Genomic DNA, 12,313 nt, shown 5'->3' with positions numbered 1-12,313 from the left:
AATTTGGAGTGACTTGACCAGGTCATTCTCTTTAGTCCTGCAGTCCTATTGAACCGTCTTATGGTGAGCGGGCAGGCGATACGGACTGCTAGCAGTCGTACTGTACCATCTTATGCCAGGCAGGCAAGAGATGAAGATGGCTAGCAGTCGTACTGTACCATCTTCTGCCAAGCAGCCATGAGATGTGGATGGCATGCAGTCCTTCTGCACCGTCTGCTGCCAGCCAAAGATGTAAAAGATAGATGGAGTGGCTCAGAACAAGAAATAGACCAGATTTGTTTTGTACTCATTTGCCTCCTCCCCTGTCTAGATCACATTGCACTCACTCACAGAGAAGGTGCAGCGAGGTAAATCTAGCCATGTATCAATCAGAGGCCAGGCTAACCTCCTTGTTCCAATAACAACGATAACTTAGGTGCACCATTTCTTATTGGAACCCTCCGTGCAGTCCTGCCTGAAATACTCCTTGATGTACAGGCACACCCTTTGTTGATTTTAGCTCCCTGAAGCCAAGCCTGTAAGCCGTGTTGTCAGTCGCCCCTCCCTCCGTCAGAGCAACGGCAGACAATCGTTCCGCGCCTTTTTTCTGTGCGGACGCCATACCAAGGCAAGCATGGAGGCCGCTGAGCTCATTTTGGCAATTAGGAGCACATTAACCACCACACGCATTATCCAGCAGTATATGCAGCACCAGAACATGGCAACGCGATACCGGGCGAGGAGGCGACGTCAGCGCGGTCCCGTGAGTGATCAGGACATGGACACAGATTTCTCTGAAAGCATGGGCCCTGACAATGCATGCATCATGGTGCTAATGGGGCAGGTTCATGCTGTGGAACGCCGATTCTGGGCTCGGGAAACAAGCACAGACTGGTGGGACCGCATAGTGTTGCAGGTCTGGGACGATTCCCAGTGGCTGCGAAACTTTCGCATGCGTAAGGGCACTTTCATGGAACTTTGTGACTTGCTTTCCCCTGCCCTGAAGCACATGAATACCAAGATGAGAGCAGCCCTCACAGTTGAGAAGCGAGTGGCGATAGCCCTGTGGAAGCTTGCAACGCCAGACAGCTACCGGTCAGTTGGGAATCAATTTGGAGTGGGCAAATCTACTGTGGGGGCTGCTGTGATGCAAGTAGCTCACGCAATCAAAGATCTGCTGATATCAAGGGTAGTGACCCTGGGAAATGTGCAGGTCATAGTGGATGGCTTTGCTGCAATGGGATTCCCTAACTGTGGTGGGGCTATAGACGGAACCCATATCCCTATCTTGGCACCGGAGCACCAAGCCGCCGAGTACATAAACCGCAAGGGGTACTTTTCGATAGTGCTGCAAGCTCTGGTGGATCACAAGGGACGTTTCACCAACATCAACGTGGGATGGCCGGGAAAGGTGCATGATGCTCGCATCTTCAGGAACTCTGGTCTGTTTCAAAAGCTGCAGGAAGGGACTTTATTCCCAGACCAGAAAATAACTGTTGGGGATGTTGAAATGCCTATATGTATCCTTGGGGACCCAGCCTACCCCTTAATGCCATGGCTCATGAAGCCGTACACAGGAAGCCTGGACAGTAGTCAGGAGCTGTTCAACTACAGGCTGAGCAAGTGCAGAATGGTGGTAGAATGTGCATTTGGACGTTTAAAGGCGCGCTGGCGCAGTTTACTGACTCGCTTAGACCTCAGCGAAACCAATATTCCCACTGTTATTACTGCTTGCTGTGTGCTCCACAATATCTGTGAGAGTAAGGGGGAGACGTTTATGGTGGGGTGGGAGGCTGAGGCAAATCTCCTAGCTGCTGGTTACGCGCAGCCAGACACCAGGGCGGTTAGAAGAGCACAGGAGGGCGCGGTACGCATCAGAGAAGCTTTGAAAACCAGTTTCATGACTGGCCAGGCTACGGTGTGAAAGTTCTGTTTGTTTCTCCTTGATGAAACCCCCCGCCCCTTGGTTCACTCTACTTCCCTGTAAGCTAACCACCCTCCCCTCCTCCCTTTAATCATTGCTTGCAGAGGCAATAAAGTCATTGCTGCTTCACAGTCATGCATTCGTTATTCATTCATCACACAAATAGGGAGATGACTACCAAGGTATCCCAGGAGGGGTGGTGGAGGAGGGAAGGAAAATGCCACACAGCACTTTAAAAGTTTACAACTTTAAAATTTATTGAATGACAGCCTTCTTTTTTTTGGGCAATCCTCTGTGGTGGAGTGGCTGGTTGGCCGGAGGCCCCCCCACCGCGTTCTTGGGCGTCTGGGTGTGGAGGCTATGGAACTTGGGGAGGAGGGCGGTTGGTTATAGAGGGGCAGCAGTGGCAGTCTGTGCTCCAGCTGCCTTTGCTGCAGCTCAACCATACACTGGAGCATACTGGTTTGGTCCTGCAGCAGCCTCAGCATTGAATCCTGCCTCCTCTCATCATGCTGCCGCCACATTTGAGCTTCAGCCCTCTCTTCAGCCCACCACTTACTCTCTTCAGCCCTCCACCTCTCCTCCCGGTCATTCTGTGCTTTCCTGCACTCTGACATTATTTGCCTCCACGCATTCGTCTGTGCTCTGTCAGTGTGGGAGGACAGCATGAGCTCGGAGAACATTTCATCGCGAGTGCGTTTTTTTTTCTTTCTAAGCTTCACTAGCCTCTGGGAAGGAGAAGATCCTGTGATCATTGAAACACATACAGCTGGTGGAGAAAAAAAAAGGGACAGCGGTATTTAAAAAGACACATTTTATAAAACAGTCGCTACACTCTTTCAGGGTAAACCTTGCTGTTAACATTACATACATAGCACATGTGCTTTCGTTACAAGGTCGCATTTTGCCTCCTCCCACCGCGTGACTACCCCCTCAACCTTCCCCCCTCCCTGTGGCTAACAGCGGGGAACATGTCTGTTTAGCCACAGGCAAACAGCCCAGCAGGAATGGGCTCCTCTGAGTGTCCCCTGAAGAAAAGCACTCTGTTTCAACCAGGTGACCATGAATTATATCTCACTCTCCTGAGGATAACACAGAGAGATAAAGAACGGATTTTGGTTGAATGCCAGCAAACATACACTGCAATGCTTTGTTCTACAGTGATTCCCGAGTACGTGTTACTGGCCTGGAGTGGTAAAGTGTCCTACCATGAAGGACGAAATAAGGCTGCCCTCCCCAGAAACCTTTTGCAAAGGCTTTAGGACTACATCTAGGAGAACCGCAAATGCCAGGGCAAAGTAATCCTTTCACATGCTTGCTTTTAAACCATGTATAGCATTTTAAAAGGTACACTAACCAGAGGTCCCTTCTCCGCCTGCTGGGTCCAGGAGGCAGCCTTGGGTGGGTTCGGGGGGTACTGGCTCCAGGTCTAGGGTGAGAAACAGTTCCTGGCTGTCGGGAAAACCGGTTTCTCCGCTTGCTTGCTGTGAGCTATCATCTTCTTCGTCCCCAAAACCTACTTCCGTATTGCCTCCATCTCCATTGAAGGAGTCAAACAACACGGCTGGGGTAGTGGTGGCTGAACCCCCTAAAATGGCATGCAGCTCATCATAGAAGCGGCATGTTTGGGGCTCTGACCCAGAGCGGCTGTTCGCCTCTCTGGTTTTCTGGTAGGCTTGCCTCAGCTCCTTCAGTTTCACGCGGCACTGCTTCGGGTCCCTGTTATGGCCTCTGTCCTTCATGCCCTGGTAGATTTTCACAAAGGTTTTGGCATTTCGAAAACTGGAACGGAGTTCTGATAGCACGGATTCCTCTCCCCAAACAGCGATCAGATCCCGTACCTCCCGTTCGGTCCATGCTGGAGCTCTTTTGCGATTCTGGGACTCCATCATGGTCACCTGTGCTGATGAGCTCTGCATGGTCACCTGCAGCTTGCCACGCTGGCCAAACAGGAAATGAGATTCAAAAGTTTGCGGTTCTTTTCCTGTCTACCTGGCCAGTGCATCTGAGTTGAGAGTGCTGTCCAGAGCGGTCAGAATGGAGCACTCTGGGATAGCTCCCGGAGGCCAATACCATCGAATTGTGTCCACAGTACCCCAAATTCGAGCCGGCAACGTCGATTTAAGCGCTAATCCACTTGTCAGGGGTGGAGTAAGGAAATCGATTTTAAGAGCCCTTTAAGTCGAAATAAAGGGCTTCACTGTGTGGACGGGTGCAGGTTTAAATCGATTTAACGCTGCTAAATTCGACCTAAAGTCCTAGTGTAGACCAGGGCTCAGTGGTTCCACTGCTTAGCTCTGTGCTGCTGTGGGGAACTTTTCTACTCTAGAAGGAGAGTTCTTTTGACCTCTGAGCACTGTTTGCGCTCAGAAAGGACCTTTTAAGCATCCATTTGCCTCTGTTCTGACTCAGGGCTCTGCATAGGAAGCTTCTGCCTTTCTGCTGTGCCAAATCCCTTATATCAGGCCTGAAATAGGGAGGCTGTTTTGGCTCCAATCAACCTGAACTGCAGGGGACCAATCTGCAAGCTGCTAAGAGAGTCTATGTAAGCTAGCGCTGTGACGGTGCCCAGCTATTAGGTAGGTGTGCAGGTACTTTCACATTTGGTCATAGACTCATTTGATTGAGGGACTGGGATGCTGACTCATCTGCAAAAGAGAAGATGACTTAAAGTGTGCAAGAACATGACTGGATGATCTGACATCCAGAACAACTCTATGCCACAGAGCCCTAAGCCTCCTATGCAAACTAAATCTTCTGCTCTTTACTCTCAAGGTTCCTTTCCATGCTTTCTTTGAAGGAGCCCTTTCCAAACAGAAAGGAGGACAACACTCTTGGTTTAGGAACTGTAAGCAGTTGGAACTGATCTCCTGCCACATTCCTAAATGAACAGATTAGCCTTACTGAGGGTCCAACATCTTTCTTACACACACAGGCAGACATGCAATAATATTTGTGTGGTATAAAGCTTTTCTATACTCTTACAGTAAGGGGTAATCTTCAGGATGATTTGGCTAACTTTCACAGGAAAGAATCCCTGTCCACACAGGTAACAGAAATTCTGCTACAATTGTGTTAGCAATAACCATCCTAAAATGACGTTGACCGTAGGCTGTGTCTCCACTAGACTTTTTTCTTAGAATATCCCACCATTGCTACACCTCACCAAGTGAGCTAGCAACAGTGGGAGTGTTAATGAAGACCACTGTTTTAATCATAATCTTGTTTAACACTGCTCAGAGAAGATCTAGTGACTTGGTAGTTGAAATTCCAGTGGCTGCCAGTCCCTTGTCAGCATAAGAGCTCCCACTGGTGGACCATATGAGTAATAGGAAAAAGTGAGAAATTTCAAGAAAAAAAAAAAATCTAGTGATCTAGTATGCAGACAAAGGCCGTTGTGTGAAAAGGTCCTTTGAGACTCCCTGGAGAAATATTTTTTTAATTGTTGTAGTTAAATCAGAGAAAGATCAGGTACTTAGCACTTCAAAACCATCATATAGTTAGTGCTATGTGTGCAAGAAATTCACTTATTTTGTCAGGTAGATTTTGTGTGCAGTTTTTTTTCTCTGCTTTCCAAATAAGAAGATACACTGTTACGCTTATCAATGACATTCTCATCTTGATAACTTCTTCAGGAGCAAATGGGAAAGGAAGGTATAAAAACAATTTAAAATTTGTCAAGTCTTGAAAGAAAGCCTGGAAAAGTTCAAGAGTAAAGAGCTGAGAAAAATAAGAATAGGTTGGTGGAGAGATCCACTAAAAAGATAATTACTAACAAAAGTTTCTATAGTGGACAAGGTTAGAGGCCCAAAACTTGAGAAAATATATGGAGATGTGTCAGTGAGGTCAGAGAAAACAGGAATAAGACTGCATATAGTGCAAGAACTGCTTATGGAGCAAGATGTGCGAGACAGGAGTTCTCATTTGCAGCCCACACACTGACACAGTGTCCCTCTTTTTTGTTCCCACATGTACACAGTCTGTTAAGAGACAACAACACTTAATGGTAGCTAAACATTAATGTCTTTGTCTTAGATGAAGTGCGGTATGTTGACACTGAAGACGAGTGCTTTTAAATCTTTTTCTCATAATTCATAACTCAGACTCCAGCTGCACATCAGTTTCTACACATAAAACAGAAGTTGGGCATTTTCCACATTTATAAAAAAAGCACACAAAAATAGTGGAATATGGGAGAAAACTGAGTCATAAATCTCATTAAGAGCACATGAGGGTTTATTTTTAGAAAACATATGAGCCAGTATTATTCACTATAAGAATGCTAAAGCCAGCAAAACAAAAATCACAACATAGAGGAAAGCACGTCTGAATGTGAGGATGCATTTTTTTATGCAAGTTGTTTTTTTAAAACAAGTTCAGACAAGTTAGTGCTCCACAGAATAGATGATCTACAAAGTGGTTTGTTTTGGTCTTTTTCCCCTCAGGAAATTTTGTATACACTTGTTCCCCCATTATCTTTCATTTTTTAAATATTAAAGTTGATATCTCAAATTAAAAGCATTTTATTTAAAAATTTATTTCCAGTAAATTTGTTAAGACTACCACCACCTCTAAAGAAACCAAGTGTGTGGTGCCTGGGAGGACATTTTAAGCACACACATATGCAGTTACTCAGTAAGGGTATGTCTACACTGAAAAGTTTCAACAAAACTTTTGTCTTTCATGGGTACTTAAAAAGCCCATCCACAAAAGACAAAAGTTTTGCCAACGTAAGTGGCACTGTGAACATGGTTTTGTCGGCAGGAGCACTCTCCTGCCGACAAAGCTAACGCTGCTCGCAGGGCTGGAAGTATATTGTTGGCAAAAGTGCCGACGAAGTACTGACAAAGAGCGTTTACACACACTGACTTTTAGCGACAAAGCTGTTGCTAAAAGCTGCGTGGTATAAACAAGCCCTAAGTGATGCTTAATTCAGAGGTTTGTTTCCTACTTTATAATGTCTGGGATTTATGTTAAATTTGTGAAAATGCAGTAACTGGGGGACATTGGAGAGAACAGAAGAGGCTGCTGAATTTGATGGCTATTAAATGGCCATTTGTGGCTCTGCTTGATGCCAAGTGTTTTTACCTTTTTTATGTGGTGGTGGTTTTGTGTATACAAGTCCTTTTGGTTTAGCATGGTGTGATGGTACTTGGGGTACCCAGGACTGTGAGTCACCTTGTTACCCCCTGCATCCAGCAAAAGGGAGTGTTTTTGTGGCAACTGGATGTCAGCTCCCTGATACTGCCAGCCCTTCACCACTCAAGCATGCTGTTCTGGGCTTATCCCAGCCCTTCCTTTGCCTTGCAGGTTAACAATAGGCGCACCCAAATCCCTTTGAATCATGCCTCTGTGATATCCAGTCACTGACACTGGCTACTCTCCGAATTTCCTGATCCTCTGCACTGAAAGGTGCGGGTAACCCTGTAAACCACACAGCACTTGTGAGCACTTAAACAGGATTTATTTAAGAAATAAAAAAAATTTAATTAGGAACGAGAGAGTGGTGAAAACAAGATGTTACTGTACGAAACACAATCATAAAAGCGAACCTGGATCTACACTTATAAACTGTTACCTTTCCTATCTAATAAAGTAGATTTTTCCTGAAAGTTCAGTCCATTGCAGGCAGAGCTGAATGGTTTCTCAAGAACCAGGATCCAAATGTCTATGAAAGTGTCCCCCTCTGCCAAGGTTTTTCCTCACTGAAGTCCCTTTTTCTAAACTATGTAAGACTGAAAACAGTCCTTTGTTTCTGTTCACAGGCAGGGTGAACTCCTGGCATGTTGCAGAGTTTCTTTTCCACCTTTAAGTGGGTTGGATTGTTTGTTGTTGTCTCTGATGGTTTTTCACTGGCTGTTCTGGGATGTGGCAGGGGTAGGCAATAGAACCTAACTTCAGTACTGGAAAAATTGGTAGAAACTATAGTAAAGAAAAGAATCATACACATACATAAACACAATTTGTTGGGGAAAAGTCAACATGGCTTTTCTAAAGGGAAGCTGTGCTTCCACAGCTCTATTAGAATTCTTTGAAGGTGTCAGTCGATATAAAGTACTACTAGGATTTTAAGAAAGTCTTTGACAACATCCTTCGCCAAAGGCTCTTAAGGAAACTAAGTAGATGGGATAAAAGGAGAAGTCCTCTCATAGATCAGTAACTGGTTAAAAGATAGGAAACAAAGGGTAGGAATAAATGGTCTGTTTTCACAATGGAGAGAGCTAAACTTTTTTGTGAGCTCCTGTTGCCACCCTGTTTGTTAGACTGACTCACTTTTAACAGGATGATCCCAAGGCGTGCTGGATTTCCAGGTCCCATTATTTGTTTGGAGGTTCATCAAGTTGCATGATGATGTAATATTAAAATAATCATGCAGCAAAAAAAAGGCATGAACTAAAGTGGCAACACAACATAGACAAATGTTGCTATGTTGTGCTGGGAGAGGAATGTCCCCTCAAACTTACAGAAGTTTCAAGTCTGCAGCTGTAGTTAACTAAAAAATACTGCTCACAGATGGGCTGGGGACTCCATCCAGCTCCTTCCATGCTGGACCACTCCACTTTCACCTTCCTATGCCACTTCTCTAATCCTCTCATGCCTGCCTGAACTCTCGCTTAGGCCAGTGGTTCTCAACCTTTCCAGTCTACTGTACCACTTTCAGGAGTCTGACTTGTCTTGCGTACCCCACGTTCCACCTCAGTTAAAAACTACTTGCTTACAAAATTAGACATAAAAATACAAAAATGTCACAGCATATTATTACTGAAAAATTGCTTACGTTCTCATTTTGCCTGTATGAAATTTTAGTTGGTACTTACTGCTAGGGCTTTTTATGTAACCTGTTGTAAAACTAGGCAAATATCTAGATGAGTTGATGTAGCCCCTGAAAGACCTCTGTGTACCCCAAGGGGTACGCATAGCCCTTGAGAACTATTGACTTAGGCTATGATTACCTGCTTATGACATCTACTTTTAAGCCTTCAGATTCTTACTCCACTATATTGTCCAAGAAGCCAGAAGATGGACCCAGAGAGCAAGGAGACAGTGGTGGTAGGTAAGGAATTTCTTTCTGCTGCAGCCCAGGAGCGTCAAACAGGATTGCCGATGAGGAATCAAAGAAGGTTTTCTGGTATACTGTCCTGGTGTGAGCACCTGGGGCTTGGCTCAAGTGTATGTAACCACCATGGCCTGAGGCCACCGCTGATTCCCAGAGTTGTGATGGTGTCATCAAATATGTGAATTCAAAAGTACTATCACCAAAAGGTATGTTCATTTCACTCCCACTGGGAGGGGGGAAAAAAAAAAGGAGTAAACAGAAGTACATCAGATAGGAAAGACCAAAACTAGTAGAGGGAGAGACATTTCTGTTTACAAACAGCTACAGCAAAATGCAAAATAAAACAAGGACCATTGCTGACTAAAATATCCAATACAAACATTACCTCTTCCATCTTGTCTCTCATTGATGAACACAGATTAAATTATACTGATATTGTACAAACAAACGTTAATTTTTTCAGAGGCAATCTACTATCCTTATGGAGGAATTTTTCGAGGACATTTTTAATAGTAAGGACCAATGCAGAAATGACTTCTTTCTCTCTCTCTGTTGTATCTTCCAAGAATACCATGCCTGTAACTAGGCTTCGTTCTGTTTCACAATTTACAGTAACAAAATAAAATCCGCAAAACACCCTTGGGTGATATCAACAGTTTTATTTCTCTCCATTTGTGCTTTCAGAGATCAGCTGCAAAAAGAATACAAAAGCCTCCACGCTAGCAAGAGAGGGATGTAATGATTTTTTCCCCAAGTGCACATGCTTTTTAGGAAGCAAATATACCACTTGTGGTACTCAGACTTCGATCCAGTATTTTTCTCCCTCCCTCCCCCTTCTGTTTATGGGGTAGAAGCACTAATCACATGGAAAACTGCTGCTTGGTGGTAACTATGGATGAACCCAAATTTACAGCTGCAGTATTGCCTTAAGTCTGAAAAGCCCTTCGGTAGTGAAGAACTGTGACAAAGACATGTTTCATGTGATTTTGCAGAATTCTTGTAATAGATGGTGAAAGTTTGCCTTCAATAACACTGACCTCAAGAGTAAATGCCTTTTCATCAGCGTTAGCACAATATGAATGTAACTTTGGGCAAGTTATTTGACCACCCTGTGTCTCAGTTTACCTACCAGAAAAGCTGACTAAAAAGCAGAAACCTGCTGGAAACCAGATGTTGGGATTAGGGTGAGTTTCCTGGGGGGAATAAAAATCCCTCCTTCCCCATGAAAGTAAGAAACTGAATTGCAAAAACATTCTATTGATAATACATGTAAATACTGCAGTTGTGTTCGTGCAATTAATTTTACTTGGTGGACCTGTGTTTAATTCCACCCCATTGTGCATAATTTTTGAGGATCACTCAGATACTGTTCTCTAGCCTAAATCAATAAAATAACCTTTGTGTGATGCAGAAGAGTAATAATACAAAAATAATTTTAATATAAATGTCCATTTAATATGGACTGACAGTTTAGAGTGCCACCAACTTTTACAACAATTCTGCTAATCATTATTTCAAACTTACTCCTTCAATCATAAAATATGAAGAAAGGAAAAAGTAATAGGAACACAAGAGACCCTTGAAATATCTCCCTCCAGTCTTTGTCCTCCCTATTCCTTACAGACATGTATATTACAGATGGTTGCAGAATGGCCAGAAAAAAAAATCCAACAAGCCTCTCAAACCTGTTGAATTAGCTAATAGGAGTAGAAAAGAATAGCAGCAGACCTCTGTGAAGAAAAGGGACATACCTATCTGGTTTTCCATTAGTTGCTGCAACAGGCTACAGTTTGCCAGCTTTGAGAAAGAATGTGCCAAAGGTAAAAGGTCTCAGAATTTCTTTTACCATTGGAATACAGGCTGACATTGGCCCCAGTTTAAACCAGACAACCCAGACCCCACTTTAAGAATGCAGCTCTACTCAGAAAAAGTGCTGAAGTACATTCCTAAAGTATGGTTTCAGAGTCGCAGCCGTGTTAGTCTGTATCTGCAAAAAGAAAAGGAGTACTTGTGGCATCTTAGAGACTAACAAATTTATTTGAGCATAAGCTTTCATGAGCTACAGTGCTTAAGTGCTTTCCTGCATTGGGAACCCAGTCCTGATAAAACTATGAAGAATACTGGATATCAGCTGTTGTTACTGCATGTAGCTGTAACTTGTGATCCTATGTGATTGAGACTCAGTATAGATTAAAAGGCATCTTCAGCTGCTTCCAATCTCAGTAGTTTGAGCACCTTGGCTACTAGGGTCACACTGCAAACACTACCTTAGTGAAGGGAGTTTCTAAACCTACTGAACAGGAGTCTTTAGCTTTGAGATTTTCTAATTCAAGTGAATCAACAAACTAAAACCCTTCCCAAGGCCAGCAAATGAGATGATAAACTAGTGACCTATTTGAATCTATAATTTGCACAATATTAATTCTTGTTAAAGATTATTTATACAGAAAGTTCATTGTTTAGTCTTGACAGCAACTCTTTCTGTCATTCTATACCATTATTACAAGACATTACTAGTATTTTTGCAACATGTATGGGCAGAGTTTGGGTCCTGCAGCTTTTTCCTCTTCCACCTATCCTCTCTTTTGCCTTGTACCCTCCTGAACTACTTAGGTGTTTTACCATTTGGGGTTTGACCACCATTTTCTTGTTATACTTTGCAGAGGAATTAATCTTTCAGTAGGATATTCGACATGTGAAGAAGCCAGAGTAATTAGGGAAAGGATTGATAATTTTGAAGGAGTCAGGTGAGAATCTTTTTTAACGTAATATTTATTAAAAAATAACTAATTAGTAAAATTGATGTTTCTGGCGTCAGAAGGAGGCCCCCCCAGCACAAAGGAGATCCTAATTGTGCAGAGCTGACATCCTCATCCATGCTCTTATCCCACATAACTCCCTGCTTCTGGGGAGGGGAGCTTGGATGGAGGAAATGGGGTGGAAGGAACACCCCGACACCAAGCTAATTATCAGCTGCTCTGACCCTAGAAGACGGACTCCATCCAGCCGGCGCAGGCTCGCAGGGAGAGTCGGCAAGGGGAGCTGTAGAGTTTATTTGCGCCCTTCCCCGCCCCCTCAGCAATGGGGCCAGCCCGACCCCAGCCCGTGTAGAAGAAAGGCGGGCACGGAACATGCCCGGGGCTCCGTCAGGGTTGGGCTCCCGCCACCCAAGTACCTTGATGGCCTCAGCGCCGCGATCACCCTCCGCCAGCCGGGGAGAAGGGGAAGCCGAGCCGAGCCGAGCCGCGCCGCGCCTCTTGCGTCAGTCGGGCGGCGCAAACCCCTCCTCGCCGCGCACCCAGGCCGGCCCGCTTGCGCGCCAGGCCGGCTGCCCCGCTCCCGATTGGGTGCCT

At 44.6% G+C, this 12,313-nt stretch overlaps 1 protein-coding gene across 1 annotated transcript; it reads right to left on the bottom strand.

Moving 5' to 3' along the window:
- Nucleotides 1–2,151: 2,151 nt before the first annotated feature.
- LOC311516856 (uncharacterized protein) lies at nt 2,152–12,280 on the bottom strand (the record flags this gene model as incomplete). The annotated part of the gene is made up of 3 exons (XM_084621217.1): nt 12,136–12,280; nt 3,261–3,843; nt 2,152–2,672 (listed from the first exon to the last, which is right to left on the bottom strand). Exons 2-3 carry the CDS (start codon nt 3,820–3,822, stop codon nt 2,152–2,154), a joined length of 1,083 nt encoding a protein of 360 aa, XP_084477343.1. The 5' UTR covers nt 3,823–3,843; nt 12,136–12,280.
- Between the last annotated feature and the right edge of the window lie 33 nt (nt 12,281–12,313).

The sequence above is a fragment of the Lepidochelys olivacea genome (assembly GCF_965140295.1).
Source record: "Lepidochelys olivacea isolate rLepOli2 genome assembly, chromosome: 1".
Taxonomy (NCBI): domain Eukaryota; kingdom Metazoa; phylum Chordata; order Testudines; family Cheloniidae; genus Lepidochelys; species Lepidochelys olivacea.
The sequence above is the reverse complement of the archived record's forward strand: the minus strand, read 5'-3'. Positions and strand labels throughout refer to the sequence as shown.